Raw genomic sequence first — 19,674 nt, forward strand, 5'->3', positions numbered from 1 at the left:
TCAATCTAATAACATTACTACATCTACCACTTTATTTTCCCAAATACTTCCTTATAATATTTTCCCTATACAATTACAACTTTTTCCCCCTCACTTCATTCACATTACACATGACTATAATTCCAGCGTGGCCCTATCACTTCTTGGTAAAGAACACACAGGGAAGCATGAAAATATTTGGAACGCAACCAAAACACACCAACAAAAAAACAACCCCTAAGACAAGAAGAACCCACACACGCCACCAAAACAAACGCAAACAAAAAACAGGCAACTCCATATGGTAGTGCATTTACAAAAAACACAAGCTACATTACAATAAATATGTTTGTTTTTTTTGCAGCATTGCAGCTATTTCTCTTCACTGTGGCTAACGCGGACACGGACCGGCTCTATTCGTACCATGTCCAAATTGGCATGTCAACTAAAAAAAAAAAAAAAGTAAATGGCAAGACGACTAAAATCATATGAGAAGACAATGTTAAGAACAATTGTTTGGTTGTTGTTGTTTTTTTCAAAATGGATGGCTTTTAATCCCTTTCGCCCTAAGACTACATGCGTCCAACACACATACACACTCACTCACTCACGCACGCACGCACGCACGCGCGCGCGCACGCACGCAGGCTATTACAGTCTAACCACGAAGGAAGTGAGCATTCACGCTAACGCAGGCAAACGACTGTATTGTTTTGTTTCCCCTGTAACACCACTTGCAAGTGAGCGGGCGCAACTGTACGGAAACGTGGAACTGCCGATGTGGAGTCAACTTTTTGGACTGGCAAATACATTTCAAATTAAAATTCATTTGAATGTTTTTTTTTTTTTGCAAACGCATTTTAATTCAAACGTATGAACGTACTTAGCAATATGTTTAAACGTATATGCAAATACATTTGAACATACTCGTAGGCTAAATGCTAAAAACTTAGCATTTTTGTCCTATAATACAAAAACAAAAATACAAAAAAAAGGCCACTTTTGAGCATTTGACCTATATACGTAATAAGTAAGCATGTAAACATTGTTTATTCGTATTTTTTATGATTTCCCTTCAGCATTTTTCCCATGATGCCACAGGGTATTGATTAGCGCATGAGCATGTAAAAAAAAAGGCAAAAAAAAATGTTGTTTTTTGTGTGTGCATTTGCCTACATTATACCAGTACGTTTGAAAAGTAAGTCTGTAAACCATTTTAATTTGTATTATTTATTATGTCTGCAGCTTATGATTTCCTTTCAGCATTTTCCTATGATGCCATAGTGTATTGAAGTATTAAAAAAAAGTTTTCAAAAAAATTCTTTTTTTTTAATCATTTGCCTACAATATACCAGTACTTTTGAAAAGTAAGTACGTAAACCCTTAATTAATTTGATTAATTTTTATGATTTATTATTATGTCTGCAGCTCGTGATTTCCGTTGCATTATGTGAAAAAAATGCTACGTTTTTAGCATTTAGCCTACAAGTACGTTTCACCGTCTTTGCAAATACACTCAAACATATTTGCCAGTCAAAAATGCTTACTCCACATTGGCAGTTCCACAATTCCGTACAACTGAGACTGATATGGAAATTAAAAATCATGACAAAAATAAATATCATCCAAAAAGTCACATGTGCTTATTCGGTAGGCAATAAGGTTCTAAGAAATGTCACTCATCTCGAGGCAAGATGGCGGCGTTGCTGTCACACACGGTCCCCGCAGCAGGGGTCCGAGGTCGGTGTCTGAGTGCGCGTGTGTCGAAGAGGATGGGGGGGGGGGGGGGGTCCCTGCGTCTACGTTGCACCACTACGACCACGATGGGCACGACATAGCTCACAAGCCTGGCACACATACATGCACATCTGATGATGAAGGCCGGTGGGAGGGGAAGGTGGGTGCGGGGGTGGGGAGGGCGCCGCCGCCCGCTATGACAACAAACACGTCACTGGAAGCCATGCTTGCAGTTAGCCGCGCGGATGGCGGCTACAGTGTCCCCACCGCCATATCGCGGTTCATCGTTCGCTAACAATTTTCAAGCGATTGTTTTGTGTGCTTTACAGCGAAGTCCAAATTTGGGTGTAGCGCCACGCTGGGCCGCAATATGCCGGGTAGAAGAAGAGGCAGAGAAGGTCCCCTCCTAACATAAGTGCCATTAATAATAGTCATTGCAGAGCAGAGAGAATAAATGCCGGTTATTACATCTCTGCTAACTTCCTATGGTGTTTTTCATTATGTTAGCGTTAAGCTAGCAGATTTACAGAAATGATGGTTTATTGGTTTAACTATAGCAGGGGTCAGCAACCTTTACTGTCAAAAGAGCATTTTAGGCCAAACGAATAACAAAAAATCCGCCTGGGAGCTGTAAAACATTTGAACATTGTGATGAATGAAACAGTGTGTTTGTGTTAGTCTAATGTAGTGAGGGTCCAAGAGCTAATTAGAGCTGCACCATAACACAAAAATATGCTAAATCTAATACGAAGAGATAAAAAAAGAGGTAAATTATTTTTACTTTCTGTCAATTTTTTGATATTTTCCACAATTATATGGACATATTATACCTTTCTTCCTTTTTGAATTAAAAAAAATTCTGCCTTTTTTTCCTAGCAATTTTGTGGACACTGATAATTTTCAGAATTTCTTCTTTTATTTTTGGACATTTCTATCTTTTTTTTTTAAACAAATAAAATGTCTGTCTTTTTTTGGAATTTCCAAAGATATTTTACATTAATTTTCTGCCTTTCTTTTGTTTTTGGACATTTCATGGTTACTTTTTGAAAAAAAAATATATATTTTGTCTGTCTTTTTTATTCAATTCTATGAAATATCAAATTTTTGGCAATTTTACAGACATTTTATGGTAATTTACTGCTATTCTTCTTCTTTTGGGAAACTTTGGTCACTTAAAAAAAACAAAAACATTTTTAGGTCATTTGACTGGCAATTTTTAAATATTTAATAAAAAAATATATAAATTATTAATTCATTTAAAGAATATTTTACCGAAAAAATGTAAAGAAATATGTAAAAATAAAATAAAAAATGTCTAAAATGTTTTGGGGTGATCCACAGGGAGCTCCAAGTCGCAGGTTGCAGACCCTTTAACTACAGTAACATTTGAATTCTCCTCTCAGTTTGATGGCTGTTTTATAGCAAACCACAGCCATATCTTAGCACTTACTCATTGATAGAAGAATTCAATGGCTACACCACTGCTTAAAGTGATGATATATGGTACAATCCCATTTTTGACAGCAACAGAGTGTGAAAAGTCATCATAGAGATAAAACTATATTTAAAAATAAAAAACATTTTATGTGGTTTCTCTGTATGGCGGATTTTCACCAATGGGGAGTTGGTTGTGGAACGTATCCCCCGCGATAAACGGGGGTTCACTGTAAATCCAAAAGAAACACAACACACAAGGAGGCGGGCGGGGGTTGTCCGCTATTTTTGGCCTTTGTACATACAACGCGCGCTATTAGCCTCTCCCGCCCGGTTCGCTAACCGCGGGCTATCTGTCACACAAACTCCCAAGTTGCTACACAACACTGTTACTCGGTAAATACTCAATCAGTACTATAGCACACCACAAGCATCGGGCTACACACCAATCATGCTTTTGTGTAAAATTCTATACACATGTGCTTGTGTGAGCGCGTACGTGTGTGTGTGCGTGTGGATGTGTGTGTGCGTGTGTGTGTGAGGAGGGGGGGAGCACACAGCATGACTCAGCATGTCTACCTATAGCCACTCCCACCTTTTTCTCGTACATCCACTAAGTCAGCCCAGTCTTAAAAATGCGTCAACCACATCCCTGTTTGTGTTCTAAATGAGTCTGAGTGTGTGCGTGTGTGTGCTTTGTTGATATCCTACCCTTGCCCCCCCGATTAAAAGAGGGGGAACGAGGAGGCCCCCCCCCTCCCCCCTGCGAATCCTCTATAAGGGGAGAGTGGAGGATTGTGGGACGTGAGGCTGCGTGCGGAGGGAGCAGTTATCAACTGTCGGGATTGAGCTGGGTTTCAATGTCCACTCTGCAGATGGGGCACTTCCGGCTGGTCGCCAGCCATTGGTCCACGCACGCCTGGTGGAACAGGTGCATGCAGGGTAATCTCCTAAACGCACGCACACAGGAGACAGTTTAGTGAACCTCAAAACGGTCAGATTTCAAATCAGCTTTCCCCATTCAAATGAATGAAAATGCCAATGCAGCCTTCCACAAATAGCAGCCAATAAAAAATATGTCGTTTTTACTGAATTTCACTGATGGAAAAATAACAATTAAAAATAACAATAAAAAAAAGTCTGAACATTTTCTATTCTATTTTGGCTTCTTTTTTTTTACTGAAAAAAAGAGACTCACATCTAAAGAATAATTTCTTATGTGAAAACAGACTGCATTGACAGGATTTTGTTTTCTTTAGTAAGCTGTCATATGATTAAATAAAATGTGACTACAGTACAAAAACAAACAAACAAATGTGTTTATGGTACCTGACATCCTCTCCGTCCTCCAGCATGGACAGACAGATGGTGCACTTCTCGTCCGTGTCCAGTTCCTCGTCGTCCAGACACATCTTCAGGTCCTGGGGGAATCTCTGCAACACCAACACAAACTCTTCATTATTTCTGTGTGCGTGTGTGTGAATGTGTGTCTCAGCCTATGCCAGACTGAGCCAAGTGTACTTTGAAGGAGGAGGGGGAAAAAAGTTGGAAAAGACTCAATGATGTCTTCTCTTCGAGAGTGAGCCAAATGATGTGACACTCTTTTGCAAGTATTTGGGTCACGTTGGCTCTATGTGCGTGTGCTCGCTTATTAAAATTCACTGGAATGAGTCATCCCTCACGGTGATTTGGAGCAGTCTGGTCTCACCTCAGCTGCTGCTGGAAACGAGTTTGACCGTTGAACTCATTTCCATACAGTGTGCTTAGGGAAGGGCAATATAAACGGTATATTCAATATAAGGAATACATTTTGCCGAAGGTAGAGATTGACTCTATCGTTTTACCGCGGTAGCGCATGTTGATGACGTCATCGCTTTACGGCTGTCCCGACTAGTATAAATACGTCGGCGCGCACAACATACCGTTAACGTCGAGACCCCCCCCCCCCCACACACACACACACACACACACGCACACACGTTGACGTTAAGTGCCGACACGTGCATACTGTCAGTTGTAAACAAGTGCGCATAGCAGAAAAGAAAGGAGAACAGCAGAAATTGGACGTACATCTGTTTACTGAGGAAGTGGTAGTCAAGCAAACGGTAGTATGCATGGAAGTACACGACACTAACGCAGTGAGAGAAACTTGATTTCTAAATAAACCTCACTTTACCAAGTAGTATGAGATAAATGCAGAAAAAGCGCTTTTATTTTGAAGTTGTTCCCGGAAAAGTGTCGCCACGGCATAATGCAGCATAAAAGGTTCACGTGCTTTGTCTATTCATAGTTTGTGACGGCACCAAACTTGCGACAGGCGGCACTAACACAACTTCGTCCTGAAATCACGTTCAAGCTCCAGTTAAGAGCATAAATTAGACATAAATGCGCTGCCATTGCCAGCGTTTAACGGAGCCTGCCAGCTAGCAGTGCAAAAGTCCCCCAAAATCGCTACTGTGGTTCTGACGTCACTTATCGTCGCAAAATCTATGGGGAAAAGTGCTACTAAAGCACAGTTTAAATTTAAGATTTTTTTTAAAGGAAGAAAAAAAGTAGATTATCTAAAAAATGTAAACTAGTTTGTTGTTCATTATTATGTGTAAATTTGTTTTTTGTCTTCTGTATTTATAATTGTTCTTTAACCAATCAAGAATATATATAGCCCTAATAATAGTCATTTTTAGTTATATTTGTGGCATGCACACGAGTTCCTTCACCACGACCCCTATCAAATATAGCTAGCCTGCACACCGCAAGCCATACTGCATATGCATAATTTTGATTTGAGATTTGTACAATAAATGTTATCCAAAGTAAATTTATTCTTTCATTGTTAAAAAAAAAAATCAATTTAGCTTCTATAAAGGACTACGTAAACCAGTAAGCAAATTATTCATTAAAAAAACAAAAAACACTTGATCCTATACCGTGACATATACTGTTAACGTGAAGGGATGCAGTTTATACCGTGATATGAATTTTGAGCCATATCGCCCAGCCCTAAGTGTGCTTACCTTCTTGTACTTGTGAGGGAAAGTGAATCTTTCAATGGTGGTTTGGACCGCACCACGGTTCACGCTGCCCAATCGGTCCTCCAGCTGCAAAAGTTCCTGTTAAGCAAAAAAAACACACATTTTGTGTGTGTTGCCTAGATGGGCTGCAGGAAGAAGTAAAAATGGTTTCAACAAAATGTAATGCTAATAATTGTTGGAGTGGAGGCGTAAGAGATTTTTAGGACCAGAAGAGGGCGCTAGAAATCCAGACCCAACAATTTTGCTGCCTAAACAGGCAGCAGGATAAATCTAAACCAGAATGTTAATGTGGTTCCAACAAAATGTAATGCTAATAAGAATTGTTACATTGTGAAACACTTTGGCTCTCAATCTTACCCCGGCCAAATGTCAATGAATTAATCGGTTAGTCGAGCACCCACCTCGTAGCTCTCCCTGACGGCGGACGCGTGGCGTGAGGGATTGAGACTCTGCAACGCTAGCAGGTGCAGCTGAGGGTACGGATAGTTTCGGATCTCGTGAACGACCTGGAAAAGGACGGAGAGAAGGGGTCGGCGTCAGTCCCTCGGGCTCGCGGCGGAGGGACCGGTGACGAATCATTCGATCCTGATCCGAACGCGATTGCGTCTCACCACTTGCGTTGAGGCATTGTTCCTGGGGAAGTGGTGCATCCTGGGAGATGTCAGGTAGTGTTGATAGTGCTGCGGCAGTGGGTGGATGTGGTACTGGTGTGGAGGGAGTCCTGCTTCTACACTTAGATCCCTAGGCAGGGAGGAGGGAAATGGTCCATGGTGATTATTGAAATTCATTAATGGGATACTTGACTCATTGAACCATTTTCAGCAGTAAAAAGTTACTATTTTGTCCAGAATTGATTTAATAACTACATTATTCTTTGTATACAATGGAAAAAAATAATAATTCCACTTGCTGTCGACTGAAGATGACATCACCTGTGCTGTGCTGTGCTGAATAAGTAGGTAACGACCAATCATGGCTCACCTGTTTTCTGGGTTTGGTTAGCAAACTGAGCCATGATTGGTCATTACCTACTTCCTTTAGCACAGGCGATGTCAACTTCAGTCGACAGCAAGTAGAAAACATTTGTTTTAAAGGTATTAATTGTACATGAAAAACAATGAAGTTATCAAATTCATTCTGGACAAAATATTAACTTTTAGTTTTTACTGCTGAAAATGGCTCAATGAGTCAAGTATCCCTTTATGAAATAAATTATTTTTTTACGATATTTGTTTAACAAGTAAAATTGTGCATCATAGCATGTCTGCATGTGCTTGACTCATTTTTCCCTCTGCCAATCACAAAAGGCATGACACACAACATTTTTGGCCACTTTGTGACATCGGGGTCAAGCAGGCCATCAAATGTAGCAGGTAAGAGTTGTGCGGAACAATTAGTTTGTTACATGCATTATTGCCACTCAAATTTAGAAACTACAACTCAGTAAACTTGAACATGTACACTGTAAGATTTGTATGAAAATGTATTTATCTAAAAATTCATGCTAATAACTGAGCCACTGCATTTAACAAACAGGTTGCAGTCCGTTTCATGTTTGAACAGCACTGAAATCAAATATTAAGGCTTAATGTTCCATTAATATAACATTCTTCCATGCTTAATGTGTGAATCCTAACCCTAAGTAAGACGTTTTGTTGAAAATTCATGTTTAAAAATCGATTCGGCCGCATATTGAATCGATTCGAGAATTGCGTGCTGTAATATTGCGATATATTGCCGGATCGATTTTTTCTAACACCCCTAATTGCCACCAACAGCAGTGGAGTGAACCGGAGATCCCAAGTTATGATATTCCCCCCAAAAATTTTGATATTGTTTTTATCTATGGAGGATTGCGTTATTACTATCCTGATGCTCGAAGAACATCCTGTTAAAAACTATAATATATACAAATATAACTGCAGCAACTGAAGTGTCTCAAATGCAAATTTTGCTACCAAGGTTTGGTTAAACCTCAGAAAACTCATTACTACCCATTAATGTTACAACCCCACACGAGGTGCGTGCTGTTTACCGCTCATTTTGGCATTAAAAGGAACTTTATTCTCATCCTCGTTTCCTTGAATAAAACTCAACCGCGACCATGTTTTTAATAACGCCTAATTCACAATAATCAGCCAACTCAAACAAAACGACAGGCTTGTGGACCTTTTATAAGGATTGCATGCAGGCACAGTTTAGACGTGGACTCCCCTACCAGTCGGTGCCCTCGGCCAGGTAGCGGGGCTGCTGCACCACCGTCTGGGGTGGGACGTGCAGAGGCGGGGCAAACTCATAGCCTGGACGCAGTCTGTGGGGCTGGTGAGGGACCCTCTCGGATGTGCGTCTACTGACACAAATATATCGATCGTCTTTATTAATATGAAATGAAACAACGTGGAAAAAAATGACCAAGCTATTTTAGTTAGAACATAAATAAAAAAAAAATCAAAGGAACAACAAATGATCAGCAGCATCAAATCTCATATTGTGGTGGGAGTGGTACCTGTTGGGTGGCAGGATGTGTCGATGCTGAGCCTCAAGGATCTGCTGCTGAAGGAGGTATTGCTGGTGTAATGCCTGAGGTAGGAAGGGAGGGGCGGGGATGTCCTGGAACTGGGGGGCGGGCATGGGGTTGAGGGGCGGGTGGTGCAACGGGGGTCCGTGCTGGTGGCCGGGCGGGGCCAGGTGGGGGTTGATGCCCGACTGCGGCTGGCCCGGGTGGGGCATGGGGAAGTCCATGGGCAGCGGGGCCTGGGGGCCTAGCTGGAAGTGTCGGCAAGAGGTAGCATGGCTGTGCTGCTGCGGCTGCTGCTGTTGCCGGGTGAAATGGGATCCTGGGGGCGCAGTGAGGGGGGAGAAGCAGAACATGTCAGGCACGCCAACAACAAAAATGAGAGGGAATATTGTGGTGTCACTGTATATATACAGTATGTGTGTGTGACATAGCATGTTAATGAAGCCCTACCTCGTACCTACGGTGACAAAATGCTTCTGTGGGGGTGGGACAATGATGGATACCACAAGTGTCACCGAAACCAAACACCAAAATGTGCTCCAGCACCAAAATACGCGAGCCGCCATTTCAGGATCCTTTCCTGTTCTTGGAAGTGGACGAGGCTCTGAACTACCATGGAAACTCATTTTACTATGTTTAAAAAAATAAAATAACTCATCTTAAGAGTTTAGTTCAGTGAACATCAAAGGATTAAGCAAGCACATATTTTCCCCTACCAAAGGAGAACCAGGACTCAATGCCAATAATAGCAAAAAACTGAGTGTGATTGTTTAGAATGACCTCTACAGTGGTGTCCTGAGATATTGACCCGATTAACGAGGTTTTTGAGATGCAAGCAGTCATTTGGCTGATTTATTAGTTGTTGTTTTTTTGCTTTGACGTCCAGGCAAAACTTCACTGTGTGATGGCACTGAACTTAACTCAGCAGCAATTTCGCCGATAGTTAAATGTTCTTTAAAAAAATGAGGGTTCAAGATATCAAAATATAAAACTAAGAGAATGCCATGTTTTGTCTATTTAAAACAACCAAATAGCTTCAGCTAACAAACCAGTTTAGCTTTATGCTAACAAACAAGGCAAAACACCATAGATGGCTAACTAATAGCAACAGTGTCACTGTTTTAACATCCATTTAAACAAAAGATATTTGTATACAAATGAAGATGAATAATATAACACTACTCAAAGGAATATATTCGTTTAAAACAACCAAATAGCTTCAGCTAACAAGTCAATTTAGCTTAATGCTAACAAACAATGCAAAACACCATAGAAGGCTAACTAATAGCATCGGTGTCCCGGTTTCACAGCCATTTAAGCAACATATATTTGTAGTTTTGTACACAAATGAAGACCAACACATGTAGATGAATCATATAACACGACTCAAAGGAATATATTTGTTATCCTCCGAGAAGTACGACTAATATTGCTGCGGATTACTGAGGCATTTGACCGTCTCCATATACTGTGTGCAAGGAACACACGCCAGAAAGAGCAGCACAATGTCCATTGAAATGAAGAAAAAGTGTGCCAAAAATGGTTTAAATCTTTACATTCTATTAAATCTCATTTACCTGCTTTCTTTAAATGTACAATATTTTAGAGTAAAAAACACACACAAACTTCACATCACGGAATGAATTAAACTTCTCAGGGCACCACTGTATTAGCTCACATGTGGTAGAATTGTTTTTAACTCATCCTACATAAACCTAAAATATAGTTTACAGATCGTTTAATTTTGAAAGAACTTCCTATGTAACTTCCCCTTACCGACACAAATCTTAATACAGTACTTTTCTATTCACCCGGGCTTTGGCGTCATGTTAGGATTTACAGATAAAGTAAAAATCCCCCATTTTGAAGTAAATGGCTGAGATTAAGTTCTACTGGGAGAAAAAAAATGCAAGTGTGAATTTATGAACAGCAAACTGCAAAAAAGGTGGGTTTACTGTATACACAACTTGGCCTCGTAAAACCAAGACTGATGACGGTTAATGAAGCATGGCGGCAGTTGAACAGATCATTTCCTATGGGAAAAATGGGTTTGAAATCCAAACAAATATGAAATTGAGAATCCTCCCGAAAAGATAGGGTTCACCCCTAAAGGTCTCACTGGATTTCACCGTCACTTTATTCATTCGTCAATATAAGAATTTTCCGTTTAGCCCTATTTGCTCTTTCTCCACAATGTTCAGTTTCTTGGAAACAGCTCGACTGTTTTTTCTTGCTATATAAACCACAACTATTTGGCAAGCAGCGTACGCAGACAGTCGAGACACAGCAGGCTTCCTTGTGAAGCCGCGTGGTTTTAACGCATTGCACATGTGTTTTGGAAGGCTTTTTTAAAAAAATTTATGGCAAGAACATTATTCATGACGTCCATTTGGCAGAGCTTTATGTTCCACAAAGTCAGTGACATGCGTTTGTATTTATTTTTGGGAAAAATGGCTAGTCTGCATTGCATTTTCCGGAACGAAGAGAGGAAATAAAAACGAAGGGGTCAGCCAGGCGGCAGACGGGTAGTGACCTTGCAAGGTCAAGTTCAAAGGGGTGGGGGCACAGAGAACGTTTTGGGGGGGATACGGCCACCACGAATGAGAGCAGATAGGCTGGTACGGGCGCTGTGATGGAGGAAGCGTGGAGAATCGTCTATCTTTTGTCACAGCAGGAGAGGAGGAGGGTGAGGGTGGAGGGAGGTGGGACGAGGGGGAGGGGGGTGGTAAAGGGAGGACAATAAATGGAAATCAGCAAGAAGCACACTGAAGGTTAGGAAAAACACTATATTCTTTATTGAAAAATATTAGTAAATTGTGTTTTTCTTTCTCTCTTTTTTTTTTGTAATAATAGTATAAAAATCCATGCAACCAAAAATAAATCACATAGACTGAAGGCAAGGCCCACCATGCTCCGTATAGGGTTAAATAAAGGAACAAAAGCAGCATCCAATGAGCTACAGCACATGATTCAAGTACAGCAGGGTAACATCTTTACTACAGAAAGATTACATTGGATTCTCACAGGTCAATGTAGAGTCAAAACAGAAAACAAAACAAAAAAAATATGAATCATAAAATGTGACCATGCATTGGAAAAGTACTATAAAGAGAGACCACAACCAAACAATAGAGACGTTATTTACTAATAGAGAATTTATTTTAGCAGTGCAGGAAAATATAGGCATCCCTGTGAAATGGATAGCATTTTGGCCTTATGTTAGTTAGTGGGGGAGGGGGGGATTTTAGAAAGTGATGAACCACCAGTTAGCTTGTTTTGCCTGCTGATACAGTGGAACCTCCAAAGTCTAAACGCTGTCTTACAGCTTAAAAATTGGGAGCGTTTCAAGAAAAACATGCATTCATGTCATATATATTTGGAACATCTGTTATAAGAGCACCTCACTAGACTTTTTACTGTGCATGTTTTTTGTTTTTTTTTGCCTTTTCTGGCTCTACAATACAATACAATACTCATAAAAAAAATAGACTCTTATGGTGTCTAAGCACTTCTGTTCTTTATTAGCAAGCTTCTCAGTTGTCAATGCAAACTGTCGTTGGAAATGAACCGCCGGCTACTATTAAGTCATTTTAGCGCCATTTTTGGTTTTTGTGTTTAGTTTTCCTAAGTTCCCCAACATCTATGCTAATTTTCATTAGCTCACCAGTAGCTAGCATGAAGCTAGCAGACTTTTGTTAGATGAAATTTGATTATTTGGTTGGTTGAACATTTAGGAGTTAAAATGTACATTTCATTCCCTTCACATTCAGCTTATTTTGGTCCCATTCCTTGCGCAAAGCATCGTTCTTTTAACAAAGGATATTCTGTAAGTGCTGTTGTCCATCCGTTTGTGCTGTTCAACAAGAAGGAGCACTGATGTAACTATATTAACTAGTGTGTGCTATGTTTTCGTGTTTTTACATTAGCGGTTGTTTTTAAATAAAACATGGAGGTATAATTACATCATCACAGTCGTCAGTGAAGCGGGCATTTTGTTTTTAGAAGACTACTATTAGACAGGATAGCTTCTTTTCAGGCTTTGCCCTACCACATTCTACTCAAATCATTGCCTGTGCATTTAATGATGGAGAAAACGACATTTCATGTTTACAAGGCATGTAATGAACTACTAGCAAAGGAATACGTGGTAATGCGACAAGGCGACTTGCTCATTAACGCTGTACTTCCACTTAATTTCATATTTACAGCCTACAAGTGTTTTTACAATATTTAGGGTAATTATGCCTTTTAGGTTAGTGACTGGACTGCGGCACGTTCTAACCTTTGGGTTTCGTTACGCCCGTCATTCGTAAAACGAGGACTATAAATAGTCTTTAATTTATGATATTGGACTAAGAGTCCAGAATAAAGTTGAGTTGAATTTGTATTACCACTCCTACAGACTGGTTAACTTCTACTTATACTTGGATGAACGTTAAATAAAGGATAAAAGGTACTTGAAAAAAAATCCTGTATCGTTAAAGACATGTTTTCAGGAAAGCAACACCATTAAAGCAAATTAATTTCAGTTGGGAAATGTTGCTTTGATATCTAAACAAATCACCGGACAGAGAGCGTTCAATTTTTGAGGTACCACTGTATCCTATAAATTGTATTTTTGGAGCTTGTTAAAAAGAGAGGTAGGGCAAGCAGCCCTAACAATTCAGTGTGATTCAAAGATGTTTTTTTCTTTTGCAAAGGGGGAACAAAAGGACTACACAAAATGGAGACAGTTATGGCAGGTTGTCGTGTGCAGGTGCAGTGTACCGTCACTCCATTCACTTCCAGCAGAAACTCCAAAGTCCAGCACCCCCAAAAGTAGTCAAATTTGGAATTCAAACTAAATTTTCTGTGGCAATTTTTTTTGGTGTGGCACAAAAGGGTGTAATTTGGTGTTTTGTTTTGTTTTTTATACGACTGACTACCTTAACACTGTACATGTTGTACTGTGGTTTTAAGCAATCATTAAAGGCAAGTCTTAACAGAGATAATATATACGTATGGCATATGCATATTAGCATTAAACAGCTAGATTTTTATTGGATTAAATTGTAAATTTTGGGTGAACAGTTTGGTGTTTAAATATACAATTACAGGAAAGTTAAAGAGTAGGTAAAGCTTCTTCTTTTTTTTATATATATCTATTATAAGGTCTCCCTATATTGCAGCTTTGTGGGTCAAGAACATATCAGATGCTCACCGATAAATGGGGTTCAACTGTATGACATTTATGAATTTTTAAATATTACTTAAAACATTGCCTGTAGCATTAATAAGTATCAGTGACCGCCGTCATTCTCATTTGTGTTCATATAATGGCCAAGAAATGTTTCTAAAAAAATACATTAGTTGTGACTTTACCACTGCTACTTTTATGTTGATGGTGGTGACGGTCTGATCTTGGAACAAGTAGGAATAATTTCACCAATAATAACAACCCGTCACTGAATGGGCTTGTGTTGGACTGTGGAGGTTCCGCCGCACAGCGAAAAGCTGCTTTCGCCGTCCAAATTGTCACATGAGAACATGTACACTGCACCTTGAGTGAAGAGAAAAGGAGGATGAGCCCAATTCTGGTGTTCAACGATGCAAGTGCAGCCGTTTTGGAGATCATGCAAAAATGTATCCACTTGACAGGAATTTACAGCATGTTGTCTATCAAAAGACTGGATGGGAGGTACACAATGACATTCCATTAAAAAAGGAGCTACATGTCCACTCGGGTGCTACAGCAAAAAATTGACAGAAACAAAAGACAAAAAGGTGCTCTGCTTCTAAGATGTTAGCTATGTTTTTTTTTTAGTCTGCTTGACATGGTTGGAATACATCTTGAAGGGGGGAGGAGGAGGAAAAGGAGAGGGGGAGGGGAGCTTTTTTTTTGTTTTGTTTTTAATACCAATGTCGTCTTCGGATGGAAAGAGGAAATGAAGAAGGGGTTCACAATACAGCTAAATGCAGAGAACAGGCAGAGGCCACGCCACACCACACAGCAGCAGATGATCATTAGCTACACAATGGGGGGACGACAAAGATCTGATAAATGCAGAATGTAGAGCCAGCCTCCATACTATGAAACAGGGAAATAAGAACAGAAATAAAAGCACAATGAAATCACTGATGCCACTGTTGTCAAATTAATGTTACACTGTAGCTTCTGTGTGTGTGCTTTTTTTAGCCGCTCGCTCACGTCTGTGTACAAAAAAAAAGAAAGAAAAAAAAGCAAAGCTCCAAACACAAAACAGCTGACAATTTTCATCAAATGGGAATTATTATTTTTCTAGCGCCAATTCTCGTGCGTATCGATTACCAATTTCACCCATCGTCGCAAAGAGTCATAAATAATCGCGGTGGCGAAAGCAGATGATCTTCAAATGACATCATCACAGATAAGATGACTGGCTGGGGAAGGCTACGGCTATTTTGCGGTATTTTTTTTTTTACGGTGCAAACACACCGTCGCGTGTAAAAATATAAGGTGCGCATTACAATGTAACCCAAGTGACATGAGCGGAAAATGGATGGGGCCACTGTGTTCTGTAGGGGAATGTTGTTTGCACAAAACAGCCGGCGCTTGCCGAATCCTTTGTGACAATTGATTCTGCTTCAGGATGTAGCCAGCCCCCATATCAGCCAGTTAGCTATCTCCGGTGGCGGTATGTAAATGTTAATTAAAGCCGAATACAACCGCCGAATTGTGTCATTCAGTGGTTTACGATTATCTGCGAACAAAGCGAAAACGTCAAAGTGAATTTGGCAACCAGTTCGAGCGGAAACGACGCGCTAGCCGACGCGAGCTAAGCCAGCGGCTAAGTTGGGAGCTAGCTAGCTAACAGCTGCAGTGAATATTAAGATAAACAGGGCACATGTTTTAGCGTGCTTAGCAACAAACTACGACCTACCTCGGTTTCTTACTGAGCCAAAAACGGGGAGAACCAGGTATCCGACATGCACTAACACCATCCTGGGATCCTTATCTTACGACTCCGCCGGGTTATTTGGAGAGAAAGAGTGCGGTGGTGGTAGTAGCCCATGCGGATCTACATTCAGGCGGCTGGGCTGGCTAGCAGCGCGCGGGCCGAGCAACCGAAGCGTCTGTCTCGCCGACTGACTGATTACACTTCTGTACTACTGTACATGAGCTCCGTGTCTGCCTGCGATCGACGGACCCGAGTGCCTGGTGATGACTGACAAAAGCAGACGTGTCATTCTGCGGAGCCGGCGAAGGGGGCGCTGTTTCCCCGCGGCGTGACCTGGAGAGACCTAGTAAAGTTAGGCAACCGGCGGGCTGTGGGCCGCATGCGGCCCCGACCACACTCTTAGTGGCCCTAAACTGGTCTCTCAAGGTGATGACACTTTGGGAAAGGTACTGGAAAGAAATCATGCTGAGTCTATCTGCAGTAAAGATGTTCATTGTATATTAGTTTTAGGGCAGGCACGACATACAAAGGGCCACTGCAGGTGCCCGATTTGGGGCGTCCATCTGAAGAACATTTATTTGAGCGACGGGTATGAATAAAAATATGGACAGTCGAGCCAACAGAGCACAGAAGAAATGGTCTCTTCTTCAATTTTGCCTTCTGCTGCCAGATCAGCTTTGTCTAAAGTTTGGAAATGACATCACAAAGCACTAAAAGCATCATCGCTTTGCAGTCCTCTGTGTCGTGGTCAGGGTTATTATAGTTTTGGAATTTTTCATTTTAGTTTTTATTTCGTGTTGAGTTTTGTTATTTTAATTTAGTTAGTTTGAATTCGTTTTCAGGGTGGTTCTGTTAGTTTTTTATTTGCATTTTTTTATTATCAGTTTTTATTAGTTTTAGTTATTTCATAAATACTTCGTTTTAGTTAGTTTCAGTTTTAGTTTTTTTTTTTTAAAGCGTGTATTACTTGTGGGCAATATAAAAAAAACACCATGGGACAAATGTCATCTGAAGGTGCTTTTCTATTGGCTGCTGCTAGATGACATTCCTTTTGTGTGACACACTTTCAAATGTCCTTATGCTGGTTAATATCAAAATAAATCATCCCCAAAGTCTCATGCATTAAATTCATTACCAAAGACTAAAACAAAGGACATCTTTGCTATAATTATAGTTAGTTTTGTAGACATAAAAATTTAGTTTCAATTAGTTTTCGTATTTTTAAAAGCATTTTCGTTTTTATTTGATTTTGTTAACGAAATTGTTTTTTGAATTTTTGTTTTAGTTTTTTCGTTAGTTTTAGTTTTTTTGTTAGTTTTAGTTTTTTTGCTAGTTTTATTTTTTTCGTTAGTTTTAGTTAACTAAAATAACCTTGGTCGTGGTGTGCCCTTGGGACGGGAGGAGCTGGCACACAGTTGAGGTGCAGGGTCCGGGGACACTAGTTGCACATCATCCTTAGTCATCTCACCTGCTGCTGCTGCTGCTGCATTGTTTCCGGCTGATTTGCACTCACAAGCGAGTCCCTGAACATGATGTCACTCACTGCAATGCTGGTCATCACCCTTGGCCTGTGTTGGACCTGCGCAGGTGAGCAAATATTCACTTCATTCACTTGGGATGAAATATATATATATATATATATATTTTTTTTTTTGCTTCACTCGTACTCTCTCACTCTCTCCCTTTCTTGCAGTCGTGGTTGACGAGAAGCATGAACAATACCTTCTGGATCGGCCTGTGGCGTAAGGACGGGTGGAAGTGGACAGACGGAACTCTACTTCTCACTCAAAAGTGACATTACAGTAAGCAAACTGAATTTGTATTTATTTTAATATTTAGTATTTGTAAAACTGAATGTGAAAGTTATCAGTTAGGATCAAAACAGTTTCAAAGAAAACAAAAAAACATGTATTTTTTGGTTTCAAATGTATTGGGCATCAGTTCCAAACAAATTAATTGAAATTGTTTCATGATTCAAATTCTAATATAAATGATTCAGATTACATTTCTGATGGAACATATTTCAGCTCTTTGCCAGCAGCTCTGTGTGACAGCTCGTCTTGTTTCAGATTTTGGGGATGATGGTCAGCCGAACAACCAGGATGGAAACCTAAATTGCGGTGATCTGGCGCATGCTAATGAAGGTCGCTGGAACGACCTTGAATGTGGCGAGGATCGCAACTACATCTGCAAGCGCGCCCTGGGTGAGACTAGTCCACACCTTGTTGATTTGTGGCTCTCGCTCACGTCCCAGAAAGTGACGTTCATACTCTAAAGGCGTCCCAGAAAAGTACGGCTCGGCAGGTTTGGTGATTAAGAATCCGATCCGATCCATGACTGATGGGGCTCACTGAAATTTAGAATCAAGCAGGTGTATCTTTAGTCCGCCCATCAAGCATCATCTGGCGTCGAGCACGCCATCAAGGGCCCCTGAACGGTTTCCAGTTAATATATCTTGGACTGTTTACCCATAAATGGGTCAGTTCAGAAGTAGTTTTAAAGTGACCGTGTGTAAAATTTAGCGCCATCTATTGACTTTTGATTTCAATAATATGCAAAAAAAATGTGTTCTATCACATCAACGTACATTTTTTAATATTATCGTAGGTCTAGTCATCGCTAATTATATTACATAAGTTACTCCGCGCCTAACTGAAGGCTAACATGTTTCGCTGCCATCTTAATGCTATTGATACCCAAAGGAGAAGAACTTCCTGAACATAGTTAGCCCTGGTGCTGCTTGCAGCTTGTGTCGGACCCAATGAGTCGACTGCCGCTTATCTTCCACAGCTGGGGCTTGCGGGTGGTCGTCGCTGATTCACGCTAGCTTTTGCTAGCTTCTCCCGCTAGCCGCGCTTTTTAGCCGCTCCAGCTAGTTCTTGCTTGCTAGCCACTCTTGCTCGCCGCTCCCACAACTGGGCCGCTCGCACGCTCCAGAGAAAAAGTGGTGGTACTTGGTGAAAGCGTTACATTCCATTAGATCACCACGAGGTGGCACAAAATCCTTCACACTATCCCTCTAAGCCTCATGCTCAAAACATAAGAGTGGCTCTGGCAAACCTGAAAGAAAAAGTCAGACTTGACCGTGTCTTTAGAAGATACCGCCACCTCATGGCTATATGTGGAAGTGCATGACCAACTCGAACTTTTGCATGTTTTGTAGTGTGCCTTTCAAATGGATTGTCTCCCCACAAATGAGACACCATGGTCCTTCTTTTACTTAAATCACAATGTTCTCTTCCTATCCTCCTATCTTGTCATCCAGTGCGACGCCGACGCTTTCCACCTGACCTTTAATGGCGTCCAGCAGCTGGGCTTTAGATATCTAGTTGAAGACCTGCGAAGTATCAAGTTCCTGAAAAATGTGGCACGTGTTGCTGAGCAGCGTCCATCTGACGTCGTCATGCTAAAAGCAATTAGCTCAACACCTAACATGTTGCTTTTGGCACTGCTTCAACTTTATTTTGTGGTCCAAATGTAGCTTCTGTTGTTCAGTTCAGTGACCACCATCGTAGGTAAACATTTGATCATATGGGCTCCAAGAATTTTATGAAGATTTTTTTTTCACAATCGCAAATGTTGCAGATTAGCGAGTACCGTTCCGCTAAAATATCAGCTGTGATGAGTCTAAAAGTTGTTAGTGTCTTAATTGGTAATGTTTGCACATGTACTCTCCCACATGGTAGAATATGGCTTTTCGTATATGTGATTAAATTATTATTGTTATGGTTACTAAGGAGGAAATGAGTGAACTTATAAAGATACATAGAATTTTCTTCAATGGCATTTTTGAATACTTTATTATTATTTTTGTGTTTTCAGTTTTCTGTTTTATACTTACTGTATGCCACTGAATTATTCAACATATATTTGACTTGTCCTCCTGCAACAGCCATGATCAGCTATATTGATCACAACCCCGTCATTGTAATCAGTATGAATTTTAACAGTAGTTATAGTGTTGCCTTGTGTTTTTGTATTGTATGGACCTGTGTCTTCAATAAAGGATTTATTAACATCTAGCTATCATTTTAATTACTATTGTATTGTATACTGT

At 40.5% G+C, this 19,674-nt stretch overlaps 1 protein-coding gene and 1 long non-coding RNA gene across 3 annotated transcripts; one reads left to right on the forward strand and one right to left on the reverse strand.

Moving 5' to 3' along the window:
• Positions 1 to 815: 815 nt before the first annotated feature.
• LOC147173601 (E3 ubiquitin-protein ligase ARK2C-like) lies at positions 816 to 16,370 on the reverse strand. Of its 2 annotated transcripts, none has more exons than XM_086075844.1 (8): positions 15,600 to 16,370; positions 8,689 to 9,019; positions 8,401 to 8,532; positions 6,794 to 6,923; positions 6,584 to 6,688; positions 6,165 to 6,260; positions 4,480 to 4,583; positions 816 to 4,100 (listed from the first exon to the last, which is right to left on the reverse strand). In XM_086075844.1, exons 1-8 carry the CDS (start codon positions 15,658 to 15,660, stop codon positions 3,983 to 3,985), a joined length of 1,077 nt encoding a protein of 358 aa, XP_085931970.1. In that variant the 5' UTR covers positions 15,661 to 16,370; the 3' UTR covers positions 816 to 3,982. The 2 variants fall into 2 exon arrangements, with proteins under 2 accessions (XP_085931970.1, XP_085931971.1); XM_086075845.1 differs by having other exon boundaries at positions 8,401 to 8,529; positions 15,600 to 16,369.
• Positions 15,078 to 19,560, forward strand: LOC147173602 (uncharacterized). Its single transcript, XR_015094826.1, has 4 exons — positions 15,078 to 17,204; positions 17,311 to 17,419; positions 17,687 to 17,821; positions 18,883 to 19,560. It is a non-coding gene; the product is annotated as an uncharacterized LOC147173602 (long non-coding RNA).
• Positions 19,561 to 19,674: the final 114 nt, after the last annotated feature.

This window comes from Leptonotus elevatus, chromosome 5, assembly GCF_054856555.1.
Source record: "Leptonotus elevatus isolate MCC_2025b chromosome 5, RoL_Lele_1.0, whole genome shotgun sequence".
NCBI classification, from domain to species: Eukaryota; Metazoa; Chordata; class Actinopteri; order Syngnathiformes; family Syngnathidae; genus Leptonotus; species Leptonotus elevatus.

Coding starts and splice junctions, on each gene's coding strand:
- LOC147173601 (XM_086075844.1), bottom strand. CDS start 15,660: ATGGTGTTAGTGCATGTCGGATACCTGGTTCTCCCCGTTTTTGGCTCA. Junction 8,533..8,688: donor CACATCCTGCCACCCAACAG/GTACCACTCCCA, acceptor TATTTGTGTCAG/TAGACGCACATCCGAGAGGG. Junction 6,924..8,400: donor CTGGCCGAGGGCACCGACTG/GTAGGGGAGTCC, acceptor CTCCCTGCCTAG/GGATCTAAGTGTAGAAGCAG.